The sequence below is a fragment of the Dermacentor albipictus genome, chromosome 8 (genome assembly GCF_038994185.2).
Source record: "Dermacentor albipictus isolate Rhodes 1998 colony chromosome 8, USDA_Dalb.pri_finalv2, whole genome shotgun sequence".
Taxonomy (NCBI): Eukaryota; Metazoa; Arthropoda; class Arachnida; order Ixodida; family Ixodidae; genus Dermacentor; species Dermacentor albipictus.
This window is the reverse complement of record NC_091828.1, coordinates 52,769,408-52,793,018: the sequence shown is the minus strand read 5'-3', so window position 1 is coordinate 52,793,018 and position 23,611 is coordinate 52,769,408. Positions and strand designations below refer to the sequence as shown.

General features: G+C 46.4%; 1 protein-coding gene across 13 annotated transcripts in view; it reads left to right on the top strand.

Annotated features, from left to right (window-relative positions):
• Positions 1-19,965, top strand: part of LOC139048781 (oocyte zinc finger protein XlCOF6-like) — an 80,047-nt gene extending 60,082 nt beyond the window's left edge. For 12 of the 13 annotated variants that reach the window (XM_070523400.1, XM_070523394.1, XM_070523391.1 and 9 more), the window contains one exon: positions 17,852-19,965. In XM_070523400.1, the coding sequence (XP_070379501.1) occupies positions 17,852-19,218 (1,367 nt within the window). In that variant the 3' untranslated portion in view covers positions 19,219-19,965. The remainder of the gene's footprint in view (positions 1-17,851) is intronic. The other variant, XR_011507904.1, reaches the window with a different exon arrangement.
• Positions 19,966-23,611: the final 3,646 nt, after the last annotated feature.

Genomic DNA, 23,611 nt, shown 5'->3' with positions numbered 1-23,611 from the left:
GCAAAGGTAAAGATACGATGTCTGAAGCATATAAAGTGTCGACTGTGCTAAAAGGCATCGCCGACGATGCTTTCAATTTGCTTGTTTTCGGTCACGTCTCGACTATCGACGCCATCATCAAAAAATACCGTCGCCTTGAACAAGCTAAGAGCCGCTGTATCACACATCACATCACGCGGCTACCCACCACTGCTGCTACGTTGACATGTGAGGGTCGACCGCGTCAGACCACCCCCTGTGAAGATGTAACCCGTATTGTTCGCCGCGAGCTCGAGGCCGTCTGTTTGCCAGCTTTCTCCGCGACGCCTCCCGATCCACCAGCAACCACGATTGCGCTGATTCAGGCCGTCGTCAGACAGGAATTTGAGAACATGGGTCTCAACTTCGTGTGTTCATCGTCTCCACCCACGGTTCCCCAGTTCTCTAGCAGCCCTCCTCATCCCCGGAAGTCTTTTTCAGCCACATCTCGCTACAACCCGTCCGAATGGCGTACCCCTGAGGACAGGCCGATCTGTTTCCACTACTGTCGCATCGGCCACGTCGCTCGTCACTGCCGCAACCGATGGCCACCACCTCCTCGGATATACACCGCTGCTCATTCCCGCCCCTTTGGACCTTCTGTTCCCTATACCACCCGCCATGAACCCGTTGCCGCTGATGCTCCTGCACCAAACCTTCGCTACAGCCGCTCTCCCTCACCTCGACGCCATCAGTCTCGTTCGCCCCTACCCCGTCGCTTCTCTCCGTCGCCTATCGCCTCCCGGATCCAGCTGGAAAACAGGCACTGCAGCTTCTGGAGGTGAAGCTGCGTTGTCCACCCTGCCCTCAAATCCTCTGCTCACGCTGCACACGAACCAAAACCTTCTTGACGTTGACGGATGGCTATTTTGTCACGGTACTCATCGATACAGGTGCGCATCTTTCTATTACGAGTGCTGAGTTCTGACGACGACTGAACAAGCTCCTCACTCCAGCGTCGGCACGCGTCGTCCGCGTTGCGGATGGCGGTACTGTGCCTATCATCAGCTTGTGTACGGCACGTGTCAGCATCACCGGCCGCCACACTCCTGTCCTCTTCACTGTGATTGCTCGTTGCCCCCATGACCTCATTCTCGGCCTCGATTTTCTCTCCGCGCATTCTGCTCTTATTGCCTGCTCTTCCAGTACCCTTCCCCTTGAGTTGCCGATTCTCGCAGAACCTTCTGAGACACCCCAGTGCCGCCTACGCCCCACCGGCTTTATTCGTCTGCCGCGAAAATCAATAGCCTATATTGAACTCTTGTCTTCCCCACCAGTCCCTGATGTCGAGTACCTCGTCACTCCTCTGCCCGACATTCCACTACAGTAGGCGCGGTATTCTGTGCACGGCACGGTGCAGTATACTGTGAGGCACGGTATACCGTGCCTCACAGTATACTTACTATTACTGCGAACCGCACTTTCATGCCTATCTTTAACTTTGGATTGGCAAAGCAAATTCTACCGCAAGGTATTTGCCTTGCCAACGTTGATGTCTCGGCGACCATCACGTGGCAACTTTATCGACCGATGCTTGGGAGCTTAGCAGGCCCATCGTGCGAGCCTCGGCCGCCGATCCCAAGATACAGAAAATGGTTGCGACGGACCTGCCTTCTGTGCAGGCTGAAGACCTTTACCAACTATTATCGTCCTACAGAGATATTTTCGACTTCGACGATCGCCTTTTAGGCCAGACGCTCATGGTCAAGCATCGAATTCTTACTGGTGGTGCTACTCCTATTCACCGACGACCTTATCGAGTTTCTGCATCGGAACGCCGAGTAATTCAAAGTGAAGTCAGCAAAATGCTAGACAAAAACATTATTGAGCCTTCTTCGAGTCCCTGGGCGTCACCTGTAATGTTGGCTAAGAAGAAGGATGGCACGTGGCGTTTCTGTGTAGACTACCGCCATCTGAATAATATTACTAAGAAGGGCGTCTACCCACTCCCACGTATAGACGACGCCCTTGACTGCCTCCACGGTTCCAGCTATTTCTCTTCTATTGATCTTCGTTCTGGATACTGGCAGATTGCTGTTGACGATATGGACAGAAATAAACCACGTTCATCACGCCGGATGGCCTATGTCAATTTAAAGTAATGCCGTTTGGATTATGCAATGCCCCTGCCACCTTTGAGCATATCATGGACTCCTTGCTCCGTGGTTTCAAATGGTCCACATGTCTCTGCTACCTCGACGACGTCATCGTCTTCTCGCCCACGTTCGACACTCACCTTGAGCGTGTAAGAGCTATACTTGATCTATTTCCAAAGGCGAAGCTGCAACTTAACTCGTCGAAATGTCGTTTCGGCTGCTGCCAAACTACTGTTCTGGGCCATCTCGTTGACGCTTCCAGAGTACAGCCTGATCCCGACAAAACTCGCGCTGTCCGAGATTTTCCGGTTCCGAAGACAGCCGCAGACGTTCGAAGTTTTGTCGGGCTATGCTCGTACTTTCGTCGTTTTGTTCAAGATGTTGCGGCAACTGCTAGACCCCTCACTAATCTTTTGAAGAAAGGCGTACAATTCTCGTGGGGTACTGCAGAAGCCGCCGCCTTCTCTCGTCTCGTCACTCTTCTCTCCTCACCACCCATTCGCACAACCACTTCGACCCTGATGCCCCTACAGAATTACGTACAGATGCCAGCGGTCATGGCGTAGGTGCCGTCTTAGCCCAGTGTCAGCGTGGCCAGAATCGCGTTATTGCTTATGCGAGCCGCCTCCTCACACCATCGGAGCGCAACAATTCCATTACGGAACAAGAATGCCTTGCGTTAGTCTGGGTGGTTGCAAAGTTCCGTCTTTACCTCTACAGTCGCCCCTTTTCCGTAGTCACTGACCATTATGTTCTCTGCTGGCTCTCATCCCTGAAGGATCCTACAGGCCGGCTTGGTCGATGGGCTTTGAGACTACAAGAATTTTCGTATTCCGTGGTCTACAAGTCTGGCCGCCTGCACCAAAACGCTGACAGCTTGTCGCGTTACCCTGTTGACGACCCTGACTCCTCCAATATTACCAGTGCTGCTTGGTATTCTCTGTGTCGCAGTTGCTTCATTTCGCCGACGAGCAACGTCGTGACGCCTACATCAGAGCACTCATCAACCGTTTTTACCACTCTCTGGCCGACGTCACTGTACGCCTGTTCGTCCTCCGTGACGGTACTCTGTACCGTCGTAACCTTCATCCGGACGGCTCCGAGTTCCTACTTGTCATACCTAAACACCTGCACTCAACCGTTCTAGAAGAGCTCCACAGCGCACCGACGGCTGGGCACCTCGGCGTATCTCGAACCTATGACCGTGTACGTCGCCGTTTTTTCTGGCCGGGCCTTGCCCGTTTCGTACGACGTTACGTCGCCGCTCGTGAACTTTGCCAACGATGTAAGAAGCCTTCCCAGCCCCCCGCTGGCTACCTGCAGCCGCTCGACATCCCTGCCGAGCCCTTCCATCGTGTCGGCTTAGACCTTCTCGGCCCATTTCCGGAATCTACATCAGGAAACAAGTGGGTTGCCGTCACAGCGGACTATGCGACCCGCTATGCCATAACCCGCGCTCTACCGTCCAGTTGCGCAACTGATGTTGCGGACTTCCTCCTGCATGATATCATTTTGATTCATGGTGCTCTGCATCAATTGCTAACAGACCGTGGCCGTACGTTCTTACCCAAAGTCATTGACGACATCATGCGTGCCTGCTCAGTACAGCATAATTTTACCACCTCCTACCACCCTCAAACGAACGGCCACACTGAGCGTTTGAACCGCACCCTTACAGACATGCTATCTAAATACGCTTAAGACGACCACAGTGACTGGGACCAGGCTCTACCTCGCATTACATTTGCGTATAACTCTTCCCGTCTAGAAACTGCTGGCTTTTCGCCTTTTTACCTCTTGTATGGCCGTGAACCAATGCTATCACTGGACACTGTGCTTCCGGCCACCACAGCTTCAACTAGCGCTTATGCCCATGATGCTATCGCCCATGCTGAACATGCTCGCCAACTTGCGCGCACTCGTCTACAAGTCTCTCAAGGCAAACAAAAGCAACGCTAGGACTTCCGTCATCGTGATGTCCATTTTGTGCCCGGTGCCCTCGTGTTGCTTTGGTCACCATCGCGTAAAGTTGGCCTTTGTGAAAAACTGCTTTCCTGCTACACAGGCCCATATCGCGTGCTTCGCCAAGTAACTGATGTCACCTACGAAATCGCTCTAGACACGCCCACTACGTCCTCCGCTGTGACCACCGCTGACATTGTCCACGTCGCCCGACTCAAAACCTTCAACTCTCCACGCGCCTTGGATATTTAACGGCACCGTGACGGCGCTTTTGCCGCCGGGGGGTAGTATTACGATATCAACGATGACGGAGTGGGTCTGTGCCCTTGGCGTGGGCGAGCGTTGGCCTGGTTATCTGGCTCCTGTGTAAATACCCTGTATATAGCCTCTTTCGCGATGGGTAGAGTGAAAACTAAATGCACTATACTAATGGGTGACTTTAATGCCAAGGTAGGCAAAAAGCAGGCTGGAGACAAGGCAGTGGGGGAATATGGCATAGGCACTAGGAATATCAGGGGGGAGTTATTAGTAGAGTTTGCGGAACAGAATAATATGAGGATAATGAATACCTTCTTCCGCAAGCGGGATAGCCGAAAGTGGACGTGGAGGGGCCCGAACGGCGAGACTAGAAATGAAATAGACTTCATACTCTGCGCTAACCCTGGCATCATACAAGATGTGGACGTGCTCGGCAAGGTGCGCTGCAGTGACCACAGGATGGTAAGAACTCGAATTAGCCTAGACCTGAGAAGGGAACGGAAGAAACTGGTACATAAGAAGCCGATCAATGAGTTAGCGGTAAGAGAGAAAATAGAGGAATTCCAGATCAAGCTTCAGAACAGGTATTCGGCTTTAACTCAGGAAGAGGACCTTAGTGTTCAAGCAATGAACGACAATCTTGTGGACATCATTAAGGAGTGTGCAATGGAAGTCGGTGGTAACTCCGTTAGGCAGGATACCAGTAAACTATCGCAGGAGACGAAAGATCTCATCAAGAAACGCCAATGTATGAAAGCCTCTAACCCTACAGCTAGAATAGAACTGGCAGAACTTTCGAAGTTAATCAACAAGCGTAAGACAGCTGACATAAGGAAGTATAATATGGATAGAATTGAACATGCTCTCAGGAACGGAGGAATCCTAAAAACAGTGAAGAAGAAACTAGGAATTGGCAAGAATCAGATGTATGCGTTAAGAGACAAACCCGGCAATATCATTACTAATATGGATGAGATAGTACAAGTGGCTGAGGAGTTCTATAGAGATTTATACAGTACCAGTGCCACCCACTACAATAATGAAAGAGAAAATAGTCTAGAGGAATTCGAAATCCCACAGGTAACGCCGGAAGAAGTAAAGAAAGCCTTGGGAGATATGCAAAGGGGGAAGGCAGCTGGGGAGGATCAGGTAACAGCAGATTTACTGAAGGATGGTGGGCAGATTGTTCTAGAGAAACTGGCCACCCTGTATACGCAATGCCTCATAACGTCGAGCGTACCGGAATCTTGGAAAAACGCTAACATAATCCTAATCCATAAGAAAGGGGACGCCAAAGACTTGAAAAATTATAGACCGATCAGCTTACTGTCCGTTGCCTACAAACTATTTACTAAGGTAATCGCAAATAGAATCAGGTACACCTTAGACTTCTGTCAAGCAAAGGACCAGGCAGGATTCCGTAAAGGCTACTCAACAATAGATCATATTCACACTATCAATCAGGTGATAGAGAAATGTGCGGAATACAACCAACCCTTATATATAGCTTTCATTGATTACGAGAAAGCATTTGATTCTGTCGAAACCTCAGCAGTCATGGAGGCATTACGGAATCAGGGTGTAGACGAGCCATATGTAAAAATACTGAAAAATATAGCGGCTCCACAGCCACCGTAGTCCTCCCTAAAGAAAGCAACAAAATCCCAATAAAGAAAGGCGTCAGGCAGGGAGATACGATCTCTCCAATGCTATTCACAGCGTGTTTACAGGAGGTATTCAGAGACCTGGATTGGGAAGAAATGGGAATAAAAGTTAATGGAGAATACCTTAGTAACTTGCGATTCGCTGATGATATTGCCTTGCTTAGTAACTCAGGGGACCAACTGCAATGCATGCTCACTTACCTGGAATGTAAAGTAATGTTTAACAGTCTCGGAAGAGAACAGCAGTTTACAATAGGCAGCGAGGCACTGGAAGTCATAAGGGAATACATCTACTTAGGGCAGGTAGTGACTGCGGATCCGGATCATGAGACAGAAATAATCAGAAGAATAAGAATGGGCTGGGGTGCGTTTGGCAGGCATTCTCAGATCATGAACAGCAGGTTGCCATTATCCCTCAAAAGAAAAGTGTTTAATAGCTGTGTCTGACCAGTACTCGCCTACGGGGCAGAAACCTGGAGGCTCACGAAAAGGGTTCTACTCAAATTGAGGACGACGCAACAAGCTATGGAAAGAAGAATGATAGGTGTAACGTTAAGAGATAAGAAAAGAGCAGATTGGGTGAGGGAACAAATGCGAGTTAATGACATCTTAGTTTAAATCAAGAAAAAGAAATGGGCATGGGCAGGACATGTAATGAGGAGGGAAGATAACCGATGGTCATTAAGGGTTACGGAGTGGATTCCAAGGGAAGGGAAGCGTAGCAGGGGACGGCAGAAAGTTAGGTGGGCGGATGAGATTAAGAAATTTGCAGGGACGGCATGGCCGCAATTAGTACATGACCGGGGTTGTTGGAGAAATATGGGAGAGGCCTTTGCCCTGCAGTGGGCGTAACCAGGCTGATGATGATGAGCCTCTTTCATCTGTGTTTTATCACACGTAACAATATCTTGTGGCTGGCGCAGCATGGCCTTAGTCGCTCTTGCGCCATTAAACCCGAATTAACTAACCAGCTTTAAAATGACGCGTTTACTGTCACTGCCTATGCTACTATTGGCGGCAAGGAGTTACGGAGTCGCCATCTATCGGAAGCGGCTCGCTGGCGTAGTATGAGGGATCACGTGGCGCGCTCCTCATAGGTTTTGCTGTCAGCGCTCATTGAAAACACCACGCGCGAGCTCTCCCGGACATTTCTGTAAGTACTTTCGAAATGAGAGAAGTTTTTTACTGTCTAAATAATAATCTTGGGCAAACTGAAAGCACAGAATCGTTTTCAGACGCTATCTCTTTACCGAATACGTACAGTGAACGACTGCGCACGGTCGCCACGATGGACTCTCCCGAACCGGCTTCTTGCGCGAAAGGTAGCCAAACGCTGAGAGTAAACTATGTGAAATATGTTGTTAGAGTGGGCTTTCTGTATAACCAAATGGGGCATAACAAAATGAAGCCTCAATGCAGCGATCGCACAGGTTTGCAGCGACCGACTGCGCGTCTGCATGCATGTCCGCGAACAATGTTTTGCTTTCGCTGTGAGCGCGTTTTCGCACCGTGCCATGAGCTTTAGGCCGCAGAATATGAGCATTTGACAGTATACAAGAAGCCATTGTTGCTTGGGTGCTATCAGAGCTGTTCAAAATAATTTCATTGTAGAGACTTCGACGCCTATGGGGACTGTAATGTGCCGTCGCGACGATTCAATCTTTTTTTTTCTTCTAACTTCTTGGACGTTTTCATATTATTCCTTGAGTTGCGTCGCACTGTATATTATCGGTGTTCTCAGCGCGCGATTTCCCGCTGCTTCTTTTTTGTAATCCAGTGGATTAATTCAGAACACAAACATGACCATATGCATGCTTTTTTTAAATGTGCTCCTTACCGCTGCCTTTCCACTCCGCTGAACTTGCCCGTATCTATTGCATCGACAAGTTCATCGACCAAACCGTCATGACATTAGTCTGGCAGCGGACTCGGGCGAGCGTCGCAGTGCGCGTTTTCAGAACATCGCGGACCAGGCACCGTAGCAGAAATCTTCCTCGCGTCTGTGCTTGCTGCATACCCGAGTTGTAGCCGATTACTGTTTGCCGGTTTTATGTTTCGCGAGCCAAGCTTCGCGCAGCTTCTTGTCCTGCGGCTAGGTGTGAATAAGGCGGACACCGGCGTCCGTTACGTGCATCCGGCCCTGCGGCACCGAGCAGTAGCTTACCATGTTGCGCGCCTTCAAAGGCAGCCACTACTTATTCTAGCGCTTTCAAGCGTTGTAAAGGAGACACTCGAAGCGGGAAAATCTCGCCACTAAATGAGGACCGCAGCGTACGAGGGAATTTAAACTTTCGTTTTCAGCACGCTTCGGCGCTCTCGAAGCAGCCGACGCGGCCGCTATGTCCACGTGATCCCTAATAGCACGTCACACCGACGGTGGCGCCAGCTTTTCCAGTGGTGGAGCTCGAGGCCAATACCCTTCCTCGTCAGTGACCATTTCTCTCAACTAATCATGAATTCCTTCTATCATCCGGCAGTAATCAATTGTCGAATGGCGGTTTTCCACTTCCCACGTGGTCTGCCTGTCATACTTAGGCCTATAATTATGATAACGAGGTTATGTTGCTTACAAAGATCTAGCATTGACTTCCCATTGTTGTTGGTATAACCATATAGATCCTGTATGTGGGCATTCATGTCACCTAATGAAATAATTTCGGCACCATTCCCGAAATCCTTGATATCGGCATTTAGACATTCCACTAACTCTTGATTCTTCTCTCTGCAATTATTTCCAATCCACAAGTACGTTACGCCTGCAGCTAAGTTTTTTTTCCCCTCATTGTACATGACAAACATAGATGCTCTTGACATTTTGAATTTATTATTTTCCATTTGGCTCCCTTATGGATGAGCGTTCCGACTCCCTCTCCCTTTCTTTCAGATTTATTTCTATACACCCTTCCCAAACATAATTCTCAATCACTGGCGGCTCTTTCGATTCTCTAATTGGTGTGTTTCTGAAACTGAATACACCCCTATTTATTCTTTATTTAACTGCTCCTCACTCTCTGCCCACGTCTCCTTTCTTCTGCCGGCCTGCATGTTTATGTAGCCTTTGCATGGCGAGCTCTCTTTCTTATTTTCCTCCTTTTGCTTTTATTTTACAATCATGCTATTCCGAGGTTTCTTTAGGGGGACCTTCTTCATCACTACTTACACTGGCCTCCTGATCGTCTGTGGGCCCGTTAAGAAAGCAACCGCACGACCAGCAAGTCGCCAGCTCACTTTTCGTCCAAGCCTGTGGTTGAAGTAGACCCCATCTCGTTGGAAACCACCACACCTCTTCACTTCCCTGTTTACTTTACAACAGGGTGTCTACCAACCGGGAAAACCAGGAATTCTCAGGGATTTTGAGTAGTCTGGAAAAACTCTGGGAATTTGTGCCTCTATCATGGAAAATTTGCTGTAATATTATTGAAAGGGTTGAAAGTCGTGGTAATGCTGGCGCGAGTAACAGACGGGAATCGTAATGAATCGTCATTGTCTGCCGTCGGCTGGAGGAGTTGCCAGTGTACAGTCAACAGCCGACTTTCAGGATTCCCGATAATTTGGATGGATTCGCGGCACCACCACGTAGCCCAAAGAGTCAATGTATCAGAACGTCAAAAATTTCGGACGCAAGCACTCTTCGACGTCCGATTTTCTGGATGTTTTGCCTTAACCGCAGGCCTGAAACGGCGTTAATCGAAGCCACCACCGCTGCCATTTTGATTACCTCGCCGCCTCGTGCCGGCGCTCTCGCATGCAGATCGGCTGGCAGCCGTAGCCACCACTGCAGCAACGCTAGGCCTAGCTGATTCGACGTTCGCTGTGAAGCTTCTTGCCATTGGGTGCCGTGTTTTTTATTGAAAGAATTCGCTGCTATCAGCAATGGCACGGACTCCGCCTTTGTGGTCTTCGCGATTGGCTTAGAAGCTTGGAAAGGACAGTGCGTTGCATAATGCCGGCATGTGCCGGTTCCCGACAGTCAGCTTCGCCTCCGTATGGAAACGTTACTTGGTGAAGTATACGTAAAAGTATTGCAGTGAAGCATAACAAGCGTGGGAAGTGGCTATGCCACTGGACACAGTATGTATTCCTTAATTATACGTGCGTGCACCCGGTCTCCCCTGTCACAGTACGAGCCCCGATATGCCTAATATGTGTACCGACAGGCCTTCAGAGTGTTTTCGAATGTGCCTATGGTGGTTTGAGCCATTAAGGGCAGTAAATGACATGCATTTTTTTCCAACTTGCCAATTTTTCGGACGTTTTGCCGGCCCCTAGGGAGTTCGGAAAATCGGACGTGGACTGTGCAATTGACCAAGGTGATGCTTCAAATGGTCCGTGGGGCGAACGAGTGTGGAAGGAGGACAAGAACGGGAAAGGAAGCGTGCTGCCACCGTTTTGAAGGAGCTTGAGCTCAAAAAACATTGTTGGTTGATTCCGAGATACAGGGGTCCCTCATCCAAGCCAAAATAAACTCTTTAAAGCAGTGAAACACAACACTTAGGCGTCATGCGCGGGCTGAGAGTATTTTAGGACAGTTGAGGTTGACTTACGAGCTGTTGAGAGAGAATCTAAATTGTGATAAAGTTCGGGCCTCATACCACTGAGCTTGCTATCAATTGATAGAAATAACTCATATTCGAAAATATTTGCTTCTGTATGCATCTCCTTTTCATCCGTATTTGAGAATGTTCGACTCTATTTGCAATTTTTTTCACAGACGTTTCATTTGCTGTGCTTTTTACTAACCCCTCCCAAGTATTCTCTTGTTACATTACATAAACACTACTCCTAAATATGCAAACTTAATTAAGTCGTTCTTTCTTTAAAAAAATTTCATATGCTTACTAGAGAGTGACAGCGTCAAGTGATATGGTTTCAGCTTGTCTTGACATAAAACATAGTTCTGCATCACTCTGGGAATCTTGCAAAGGCACTCAGGGAAACCCTGGAAAACTCAGGGAATTTGGAGATGTCAACTTTGTAGACATCCTGTACAACGTAGAAACCTTTCTCTCGGCTCAAAGTCCATATAGCCTCATTAGTAGCCACTATGGCTCTTTGTACGTTACTGTCAGGTACAGGCACATCCAGCACCGTGCACACCGCGATCTGCACCTGTGGGGACAGCTCACGGAAGTCGTTTGCCTCCTTTGCCAACGGCTGGGCTAGTCCTGTCTTTTTTGTTTGGGACGTTAGTTAGCCCACCTGTGACTATGACAAGGTTGCGTCCGTGGGCTATTCCCGCAAGCTTTGCTTTTGCTTGCTCCATGGCAGTGCCTACTAATGTCACTCTTGGAAATATCCCTACCGCTACTCTTTTTTCAGCTTTCACCCTCTCCACAGTTGCCTCTGAGCACCTAGCCAGGTTTGAGTCGCCGGCGATAATCATCCTTTCACTCTCTCCTACTGCCGAGGCCTCTCCCTGCTTCCCTTTGTCATGCTTTTCTGGTTGTGGTGGTGGTAAACATTATTGAAAGTGGGAAGGGGAAAGTTTCTGTGTGGTTTGGACTTGACAAGGGCCATTGACCTCTGCGTTCCTGCTTTTCATTTGTGGTCGCATCAAGATAGGTGAAGCTCTTTCCAGGTACTCGCACCCTACTTTGCATACCTTCCACGTGCTTTGTTGACACTCCCTCTCCTGTCATGTTGGCAGACTGCTTTGCATTGTCGCGACGATTGTCCTTCATGATGGCGGCTTGGCCTTTTTTCCACCACCTTCTGTCCATCACGCTCCAGCTCTTTGACCTGTTTCTCAAGCTCATCCTGGAAAGCCTCCATTTTGTTCAGCCTAGCATTGACATCAGTGTCTGGCGATTGACTTGATTTCCTCCCTGTTCTTGTTCTCCTTGTATGCTGCACGTTTTACCATCTTGTTCTTGTCCCTGTTCTGTTCTTTCCTCCCTGTTCCTGTTCTCCTTGTATGCTGCACGTTTTACCATCTTTCTTGCCATGTGTTGCACTTCGCTTTTTCTAATACAAGCACCGAAGCTTTCAGAGCATGTGCCTTCTGGCAAAGGCCTATACGCACAGAATCTAGATCCTTAAAATGCTGCAAAGTTGTTATCACCAATGATTTAGAAGCAATGAATGCCACACAGACTTAAGGTACGACATGTATTCACACGTGTTGAAACACGCTCTCACTGTCCTACCAAAGCAGTACTACCGATACCAATGCACACGGACTGCAACCACTAATAGCTAATGGTATTGCGACTTCCAAACTACTATTTAAAAGCTACAAAGGCTAACGTCCCAAAACGGTTGCACGTGTTGAAACACGTTTCGCGTGTGGATGCTATGGCTGTCCGGCAGAACTATATATGCACAAAACACACACACACACATAAATACACAAAAATAAAACTAGTCAATTACTATTTAAAGGCTAAAAAATCGGGAAATCAAAAACAGAAGCCAGCTCAAAGCATGTACAAAAAACTCGCCATGTTTTCGTCGATGCCACGGGGCCCTGGAAAAACACGTCCATCCGTTGCGAACATCACCGACACCAGCAGGATGGAAGTGGTAAAAGTGGTATACCAACTATGTCTCATTGAGGGGGGAGGGTCAAACCACAAACGATCTGTGCTCTCTCTCTCTGTCTGTCTGTCTCTCTCTCTCTCACTATATATATATATATATAATATTGCGAATAACTATAACAACATGTGAAATATTGTCGAAATGCTGCACTCAGATATATTAGTCACCGGCCGATTTCTCAGACTACAATGGGATGGGAAAAATGTCTGAATAAAACAACAGTCCGAAAAAACTTGTGAATAGGAAAAGTGAACTTTATATTTGCGAATCAACCTTGAAATAGTTACGGACTGTGCCTTGCCTCATTTTGCACCTGCTTGCGACAACATCCGCTTGTATTTGCGCGAGGGTCGTCCTCTCCTCGAACACATTTGACAGCAACATCCGTGCACTGTTAATGTCCGATGTCGTTGGTTGAGGACAGCTGAAGCATCGGATCCAGAATCACTTTGAAGCGTAAGCACCTGTGTCACGATCTCGTGGTGAGTAGGCTCTGTGCACAGTTCAAGGTTCAGCAGCGCAAAATCCAGCGTGCCTATTTGCTATCGTTGCTGGCTGAACGGCCTTCCACGAATCAGCAAGCATGCAGACTGCCTTGAAGAGGTTCACGGTGTGCACTTTTTCGTTGTCAATGCACAGGATTGTGCGGCAAAGCAGACTGGCATGGTAGAGCGCTTTTAAGATTTTGTATCTCGCGCTGGCCCATGGGGTGTAGCACACTCGTCGTATTCGGCGGCAAAAATTCTAGTCGGATGGCCTGGAGGTTGTCTACAGCACCATGGGCTGCACATTTGTCGACAAAAATCACCACTTGGCATTGCTGGGATCGAAACATTCCGTCCATGCGGCGCAGGTAACCCTCGAATGATGATTGCGTAATCGGTGCCTTTAAATTGCTCATGTACCATACTGGCAGGTTTCTGGGGCCCTTGAAGCACCTGTGGTTTCGCGACTTTCCAATCACAAGAAGTGGAATTTTCTCGGTACCGGTGGCGTTCGCACCGACCATAACTGTAATTATTTCTTTGCTGTGCCGCCCTCTGGTACTTGGATCACTTGAGAAATGCAGCAAACGGTCCAGCAGCATCCTAAAGAATAAAACCGTTTCATCGCAGTTAAAAATGTCCTCAGGGTTGTAGTTTTGCAGGACAAAGATCAAATCATTGCTGCAGTATTCTGCCACCACAGCCTGGTTGACAGCTCCACTGTCACCGCACATCTTCTTAAAGTATACTCCATGCCTTTTCTTAAAGCTGCGGAGCCATCCGTCAGTGAACTTGAAGTTCTCTATGTTAATCTTGATGGCGAGATCTTTGGCCTTCTGTTTAAGCGTGTCACCAGAAACTGGGATATTCTTTGTCAGCACCCCTTTAAGCTACAATTTAAATGTGTCTTCCAGCTGCAGATGATCACCCTTGCGGTCCGTTTTTTTTCTCTTTCGAGTGAATTCTCGAAGGCAGACAGTATCTTGCTCTTGTTTCGGATGTAATCTGAAACTGCTTGCTTGGACAGCTGGAACTGCTTCGCCACGTCAGCTTGCGTCCGTCCTTTCTCCATGAGTTCAATGATCGCAGCTTTCTTTTCCAAAGTTAAGGTGGGTGTAGTTACCGTGTTTCTTCTTTGCAAAGTTCGGTGGAGAGGCGTGAGGCGAGGCCATAGTGTCGAGAACACATAGCAAAAATTCACTTCCGAAAGGCGAGAATATCCCGGGAGACAAGCAGGCTGCACACAAGTGGCAATTGTAACCGTTCACGATAGATGGATGGATAAGGCTTAACCCTTGAAATCGGGTGGCGGCTCATGCCATCTAGCTGCGACACCAATCCAATTGAAGCCACTAGCGGTTCCAAACAAGCCTCGAGCCAGCATATTCAAAATGATCGCATGCGGGCTGCCGGTTGAGCCCCAAAAGAGGAAGGCATAGGCGACGACTGTCTACAGCTTATCACAGTATTTACCTAGAAAATACAGTTTGCGATGAATGGGAAGGGATGAGGAGCGAGGAGAAGGTTGATATCAACAAGTGACTGAGGCGGGGGTGGCCGTTATCCCCACTGGTGTTTATGATGTTCATGGTGAGGAGGGAAAGGGGCTACAAGGAAGTAATATTAGGTTAAATCTCTCATACAAACAGGTCGGTACAGCAGTAGAGCAGCAGCTTCCAGGTTTATTTTATGTGGACGACATTGTTTTGCTAGCTAACACGCATAGTGACATGCATTGTCTGGCTAATTCTGTGGACAGGAAGGCCATAAGTTAGGTCTGAAATGTAGTGTTATAAAATGAGGTGCAATGGTATTAATTGAAAACAGCGAACACACAGTGACAATAAAGCGCCAGGAAATATCTTGCGTAAAAGAATATAAACACCTTGGTATACAGATAAATTAAGGCAATAAATATATGGAGACACAGGAAAAAAGAATAAAATTAAGGGGAAGAGAAATGCGGCCATAATGAAACACAGAGCACTAGGGAGATACAATAGGTGCGAGGTGCTGTGGGGTATGTGGAAAGATCTAATGGTTCCAAGACTTACATTTCGAAATGCGGTTGTTTGCTTGAAATCAGGGATACACTTGGGACTCTCCTGGAACCAAAGGTGAGCAAGACGCCTCGCATTGGGCACTCACGGGAAGACTATAAATGAAGCTATCCAGAGTGATATGGGCTGGACAAGTTTTGAGGTGAGGGAAGCTCACTGACAAATTAATCATGAATAACGACTGAGGAATATGGAAGAAAGTGAATAGACTGGGAGAGTGTTCAGGTGTTTGTACAAGTATAACATTAATTCATATTGGAGGAAAAGAACTAGGAAGCTTACCAGCAAGTATGCGGCCTGTGTGGTGAGCAACACAGCTACAAAGAACATCAAACGAAAAGTCAGAGGCTGAAATAATCTCATGGGTGGCGGCAATGAAAAAAAGAAACCTACCATGAGTAACTGCATAAGAGGAAAAAACTAAATCAGAAAAGAAACAATTTATGATAACTCAAAGGGAAGCTCATTACATTTTGAAGCGAGATCAGAATGCCTTGGAACACGCACTTATAAAGCGAGATATAAGAAGGAAGAAGAAGCATGTGCTTGCTGCGGTACAGTAGGGAAACGGTAGAGCGTGTTTTAGTGTTTGAATGTGAAGACATCTTCCCAGCGGTTGACGTAGCCACCACTGGCCTTGAAGCCCTTGGGTTCAGCGAGAGCAAGTGAAAAGTACACATGTCCGCAATAGAGATTAGTAAGAGGTGGTAGGAAAATTGGTGGAAGAAAAGTAGGGAAACGACAAAAAACGGAGACACACAAAAGTGCAGTTCACAATAGGGGGTCAGAGAATTTGGTTGTGGGAAATCGCTTTTTTTTTCTTTTTTAACCTAGATAGGATGTTAAGCAGTATAGCAGCAAGAGCTTGGTGGTGCAACCCACCGCCTCCTTTCCTCTGGAGCAAGGAGAGGAGGTGCCGCTGGTGAGGGGAGCAAGGAGAGGAATGGAGCAATGGAGCATGGTATATTAGAATGTGAAGATATCTGTCAGCGGTCGATTTAGGAAGCCCTTGGGTTCATCAAGAGCAGGGGGAAAATAACCATGTCCGGAATGGAGATTAGTAAAAGACGACTTGAAGCTTGGAAAAAGTTAGGTAAACTAGAAACAACAAGGGCGTACAAAAACAAAGTTCACAATAGGGTTTCACGAAGTTTGTTTATTGGAATTCATTACTAGGACATTGGGCATTAAAATAGCAAGAGGTTGGTGGCGCAACCCACCGGCCCATTCCAAAGTGTGTTGTACGGGAGCACTTCGGCGCCAGTTCTGTGCCAGCACGGAGGAAGAAGTTGACGTTCGTGTGTGTCTCACTCTGTCAGTTTTTCAATCTGGCTGCCTTGTGTTAGTGGCCTTTTTCCAAACGCCGTGCCCATGTTGCTTAGACGAACATGCCTATTAAATAATATATATATATATATATATATATATATATAAGCAGCCTCGCTGCAACCGAGGGGTAAGTTGGGCACGATATGAAACTAATGCGTGTGTCATTCCTTCGGAGCCCCCGATGGTGCTTGGTGCCTCCATTCGCACATACTACAATACCTTCACCCGCTAGTGTGTTAAAATCCACTGCACTTTGCAAAGGGAGCATACCATACATTGTCGGTTCCAGCAATCATTTGCCAATATTTTGTGATGGCAGAGCACAAAGAGGAGAGCGCACTCCAATAGAAGTTGCCGTATTTTTGCACCTCTAAGCGGCACCAAACATCGTAAAAATTTTGCTGTAAGGTCAGGATTGGGGTGTGAATTACTGGAATTTGGATTTGAAGTTTTACTCCATGACAACACAGCGTGCACAGCCCCAAAGCCACACTTCAGGGCAAGGTTCTCGAGTACTCACACTTTCGCTATCTCCTGGGGAATCCCACTCTTTTTTCACCCCTGTGTGTTGAAGCTCCCTTCTCTCCTACACGGTTGGTCATTTTCCTCCTCTGTGTGGGTCGTCATTTTGCATTTAGCAGTTAGTGAATAGTGCACATGATGCTAGCAAAGTTGAACTTAGGTCACGATAAGCCGTGCTCAAAGGCCCAGCTCCCGTCTCCGGAAACAGTAAAGCAGATTCATTGGCTGAATATACGACACGCACAAGTGGTTTATCCCCAAATGGATGCTGTTTTGTAAACATCTAGGGATTGCGTATGCAGTTGTTACCATGGGTTATAGACGCATATTATTCTTTTTTTCTTTCTGGGCTGTTCTGAAAGAGGATGTGGGTTGTGGGTGTTGGCAGGTTATGTGACGAAAACTGCGAAATTTCCTAGCCGGCTCCTTGCAATCTCGACTTACGATAACATTGCCAAGGTTCAATGTGTGGTCAAGAAGAAACTCGCTGATGAAGTCTCGTATAAAACAAATTTGTTGTGTCAGCGAATCATAAATTTTGCAAGTGCCTAATGTGGTTACCGGGCGTCAAGTGATCATTGAGGATATGAGAGCAGGCTTGGTCAAAGCATTTTTCAAGTGTTCTCTAAGGGTCATAGTAGAGAGTAGTCAAGCACTCCGCATTCTTTCACCTTGGAATTCTTTAGCTTTCTGAAAAATCTCTTTTATAAGTGGACTTCACAAACAGGGTCATGAAGCATTCAAATGCAGCAATATTGAGTAAATAAAAATGACCAATAGTTCTTTGTTTCATCATACTTAAGGTCATCCAGAAGATCTCCCAAATCAAATGAAAAAGATAGCTTGTCATTAAAGTTAGCATGTGTTCTTTTTTGGCATTTCCTAAAAACTCTTATTTACTTTTTTTATTTGTGCAGCATCGAGGCCTTCAATTTCTGCATCAACTGCCAAATGTGACGACTCAAAGCAAGGATGCATCCACCGATGTCAGCTATGTGACTATGTGGCAGATGAACTATTTCTTCTGGAAGCACATGCCAGCGTCCATACGTGTGAGAAGCCATTTGACTGCCCTTCATGCACTCGGAGCTTCTCACACAAGTGTTATCTGAATGTCCATTTGCGGACTCACACAGGCGAGAAGCCATTTGACTGCCCTTCATGCTCTCGGAGCTTCTCACAGAAGAGGTTCCTGAAAGCCCACCTGCGCACCCACACAGGCGAGAAGCCATATCAGTGCCCTTCATGCTCTCGGAGCTTCTCACGAAAGCTCCACCTGAAAGCCCACCTGTGCACCCACACAGGCAAGAAGCCATATCCGTGCCCTTCATGCTCTCAGAGCTTCTCACGAAAAGAAGACGTGAAAATCCACCTGCGCACTCACACAGGCGAGAAGCCATTTGACTGCCCTTCATGCTCTCGGAGCTTCTCACGAAAGCCCCACCTGAAAGCCCACCTGTGCACGCACACAGGCGAGAAGCCATATCAGTGCCCTTCATGCTCTCAGAGCTTCTCTCGAAAAGACGACGTGAAAATCCACCTGCGGACTCACACAGGCGAGAAGCCATTTGACTGCCCTTCATGCTCTCGGAGCTTCTCACAAAAGCCCCACCTGAAAGCCCACCTGCGCACCCACACAGGCGAGAAGCCATTTGAGTGCCCTTCATGCTCTCGGAGCTTCTCAGAAAAGGGCCACCTGAAAGCCCACCTGCGCACCCACACAGGCGAGAAGCCATTTGACTGCCCTTCATGCCCTCAGAGCTTCTCACGAAAGCCCCACCTGAAAGCCCACCTGCGCACCCACACAGGCGAGAAGCCATATCAGTGCCCATCATGCTCTCAGAGCTTCTCACGAAAAGAAGACGTGAAAATCCACCTGCGGACTCACACAGGCGAGAAGCCATTTGACTGCCCTTCATGCTCTCGAAGCTTCTCACAAAGGTCCCACCTGAAAGCCCACCTGCGCACCCACACAGGCGAGAAGCCATTTGAGTGCCCTTCATGCTCTCGGAGCTTCTCACTAAAGGCCCACCTGAAAGCTCACCTGCGCACCCACACAGGCGAGAAGCCGTTTGACTGCCCTTCATGCACTCGGAGCTTTTCACAGAAGAGCGGCCTGAAAGCCCACCTGCACACCCACAGAACCGAGAAGCCATTTCATTGCCCTTCGTGCCCTCGGAGGTTTTCATTGAAGAATGCCCTGAATCTACACCAGCGTGTTCATACAGGTGACCATACAGTTGCCCCGTCTGCTTCAGGTCCTTTACGCGGTCTCATCACTTGAGCGCACATAAGAGAGCACATCACCACACTAGTGTAGGGTAGGTCAACAACCACGTTGAACTAGAGTGACTTCTAAAAATTACGGACGCGTTGCATGTTGCATAGTGTTCTGCTGCATCAGTTAGCAAAAGTGTTTCCATGTGCTTCTATATGGTCCCTGAAAGAAACACTTTTTTTCGGTCACAATCTTTTCTCTAGATCTTTTCTGAGTATGTCATAGAACATACTGCAAAAGAAATGATGAAAACTGACCGACACAAAGCTGTTACAACCAAGAAAATATTAAAGATACAATTAAAACTCAATATCACGAAGACAGTAAAATTAGCTATTTGCTTTGCTATGTTGTGACTTTTCATTATTTGAAAAGTATTCAGTATTTGTTTCAATCTCAAAAATTACTCTTTGCATGCCCCTACAAAATATGCATGTTCATTGTAATACTTATTACATTACAGATGTCTGTATAATCTACTTTCTAAGTTCTGTATTTTTTTTCCGCATTGTTTTTTGGTACATATGAACTTGTTTTGTTAGACCTATTCATGTATTTATTGCCTCTAGGTTCTTGTGTACATGGTTCATCCTGGAGAGTCTTTTCCGATTCTACTCGCACCACATTTGATAGATCGGCACATTTTAAGAGCAATTGAACGTTTCATATTTTTTTTCCATGATAGAAACAGTGCAGCCAGCACTTTCCATTGTCTGTTTCATCAGAGCACCAAATAAATGCCTGTGTTGAGTATTCAGTGTCTGTTCTTGGTATTTCAGTATAGTTACGTAATATAGTTATGCTATCATTTTATTGTATCGAACGACGCGAGAGAAGTTCAGTGACGATAGTTGGCAGTTCATTATTAGCACAGAAGGCACTTGTAATTAATATACATGAGTAATTTTTCTTGAGTTTCCCATGCCTAATTAATTCCTGCATTTTATTTCAACTAATGTATTAGTATTTCTATAAACAGTAGTGCGACATATATCTGCAGGAATATTTGTATAAAATTTACACTTTGAATCGAGCATACAATAATACCTTCACTGTATAGTACATTTGTGCACAGAAGGCAAGGAATTTGGTCAATCCTGTTTTTCAACATTTGGAAACCTTTTTAATTGCAGCTGTGGCAGTCTCTCATAAGGGATTTCCTCACCAACAAAATTGTGCACAGGACATGTTTTTAAGATAATATATCCAAGAATTAACTGTTTTGATTAAGGGTGTGCAAATATTTGATGCTTTTGAATAGGCGCTTAGCAAGTACAAATATTTTTCGAATAGTCTTTGAACACTTAACACAGTTTCCAAACAAATTCCCAATTTGTTCCGTATGCTCCATTTGTGCTTTTAGTAAACGATGCTTCTTAACATGCGTCGGAATGACAGGAACTTGCCAATCTTATGAACACAAGGATTTGCACATATTTTAATGCATATTTTGATAATAGTTCTTCTTTTGAAAACAATTTCTGGCTCTTTTCGATTCATATTCCATTCAATGTGAACAATTTGTGGAGATGAGACTCTCATACATCCCCTGATATTGTTTTCCCTGTATGGCTTTTGTAATCTGACTTCGCTGCCTGGCTTTACGGCAGAGCTTGGTGTGGTTGCAGAGTAGTACGAGAGATGGGACGAGTGTTGCGCTGCCAACGCCACCTAATGGCGGGGTTACTTGGGCACAAAAGGGAGAAGGCTGTTCCTCTTTGGCCCGGGCTCGGCGAGCGGCGTGGATGTTCTGTGCGCGCGCGCGCCGATCCATGCTTGTGTGAGACTTGCGAGGCCTATAGTCGGGTACAACTTCAGAAAAAAAGGGGCTTGCACTCGCCGGTAATGGAGAGAGAAGATGACCGCCTGCACTTCGAAAGGCCAAATCGCATCAGTTGTGTGTCTCTGCCCATCGTTGGAGTGAATTCCCAAACTGTTTGTTGTGGTCTATTATGCTGGAAATATTATTGTGAGCTTATGATGCACGATTTGTGCCATGTGCGCTTATGTTGAGCAGTGATCCGCCGAATGAAGTCTGCAGTGAGCATCGCTGATGCTGCGCTACGTGAACTAGCAAGACTGCAGGCTTGCAAAAAAAAAACTGACAACGAATAAAAAAAGAAACCTATCACATTCTTGAAAATAAGTTTGTGAAAACACAAAACAAAAAATTCAAATCTTATGGTATTTAAAACCAAGAGTACCTATATAAAGTTATGAATGAAGCATTTTTGTATCTTTCCTGCCTCTATCGTCTTCTCGCCCCAGGTTTGCAATGGTCCCGATAAATGCATTTTTTAAAAGTAATTGGTAATTAGCAACTGATCCACTTTAAGCTTGGAAAAGGAGTAGTAAATTTATTTATTTTTATCCATTTATACATACTGTAGCCCATTAAGGCTATGGCAGGAGTGGGTGTGCATGCGAGGAAACCTGATTATGATATGCAGAAACAAGAACATAGAAATATAAAATGTGAAGGAACTATACATCAGTAATAGCATTTAAAAATTGAGATATGGGTAACAAACGAACTTCGGCAGGTAATGAATTCCACTGTTCAATCATGCGGGGGAAGAAACTATTTGAAAGTGTTAGTGCGTGGATGGAGTGGTCTGATATTAGAGGCATGATAAGCTCTAGCTGAAGTTGGGCAAGCAGGCGTGAAAAAGGGAGGGATCAGATAGGTGACAAAGAGAGTTCTTATAAGAATAGCAAATCTTCAGAGATTCTACGTGCCGCCATCTAGAAAGAAACTGGAGGTTTAATTCCGTGAGAGCAGCTGGATGGTGAAAAGTGTCGGTCGAAGCGACGGTAAACAAAACAAATAGCCTTCCTCTGGACCGACTCAATACAATTAATTTCACATTGTTTATATGGGTTCCATACGGAGGAAGCATATTCTAAAATTGGGCGATTCAGTGTTTTGTATGCTACTAATTTAGTGTCCCTCGGACCAGTAGACAACGTCCGGCGGATGTAACCAAGTTTTTTTAATGCTTTACTACAAGTGTAATCTATATGTTTAGACCAAGACAAGGTGGGTGTAAAAATGACGCCTAAATATTTGTATTGAAAAACTCGTGTTAGTGGCACACCGTTGCATATATAATCATAACATACGGGCATGTGTCTGTTAGTAAAAGACATAACTGTTTTATCAAAATTTATGCTCATTTTCCAAGTAGCACACCAGTCACAAAAAGAAACAAAGACATCTTTAAGGTGCTGATGATCAGCGAGTGAGTCAGCTGGGCTGTACATAACACAATCATCTGCATAGAGGCGTATTTTTGAAGTAACATGGTCTAAAAGGTCGTTAATAAGCAATAAGAATACTAGAGGGCCAAGGACAGATCCCTGTGGGACTCCTGAGGTGACGTCGACTGCAGACGAATCCGCAGAATCATAGCATACGAATTGGGAACGCAAAGAAAGAAAACTGGAATTCCAAGACACTAACTGAACTAACTGAGGGTTAGCGGACGATGGACTATGTACATGTAAACCAGGGCAAAGGCCACGCAGAGCTGCTCTTTCTACTTTTATCCCTTGCAGTGAAGCTAAAAAGCAGACGATGTGCAGCATTGTAGAAGGCACAGGGTTATTTTTCTCTCGCAATCCAACGTGTCCTGCAGCATTCCAATCATAAGAGCTCTACCAAGCCAGTCATCAAAATACAAAAGTCTTTATTTATACGAAGAATTACGCGTTTTCGCTGCACAATTTTTTTTAAAGTGGGACTACTTTACTCATGGAGGAAATTGGCTGTCGCGCTTCGGTCATCTGGGTGAGGCCTCCCCTTCTTTCTTAAGTTTTACCATACTATAGCAGCATCACACTGGAATAGACGTACCCACATCAAGTTTCATCCTAGACTCCAGCGCTCATTTCTCACCTGGCAGAAGAATTTCACCTCCCATGGGTGTACGTTTTCGTCCCTTCCCTTCAAGGTCGTGCTCGCTCGCGCTTAGCTTGCGCTGCATGCATAAGGTCTCTTGTTGGCACCCTTCCCGGAAGACTGGAAATTAATATTGCTTTATCAACTGCCACAGGAGCAAAGTAAACATGAAAGGGTTAATGCCACCAGTAAAATTTTACCTATTCCATGAAAATGGTATGAAAAAGGCAGGCGACACACATGGATTACTGGGGCGTACCGAACAAAGTAAACAGCTGACAAATGAAACGATCTCATTCATTGATCGCTCGTGAGTGTATGATGATTTTTACTGGTCATTCACATGAATTTCATGAATACAGGGTATATATTCATTTTCTTCAAATAAAAACTTTCATTTGTTAGATCAACGCTTGTCCTGTCTTCTTTCTCGTGTTTCGTTTGTGTGTGCACTAGCTGCCCAAGAATGGAAACAACTTCCATTGCATGCGCTAGCAG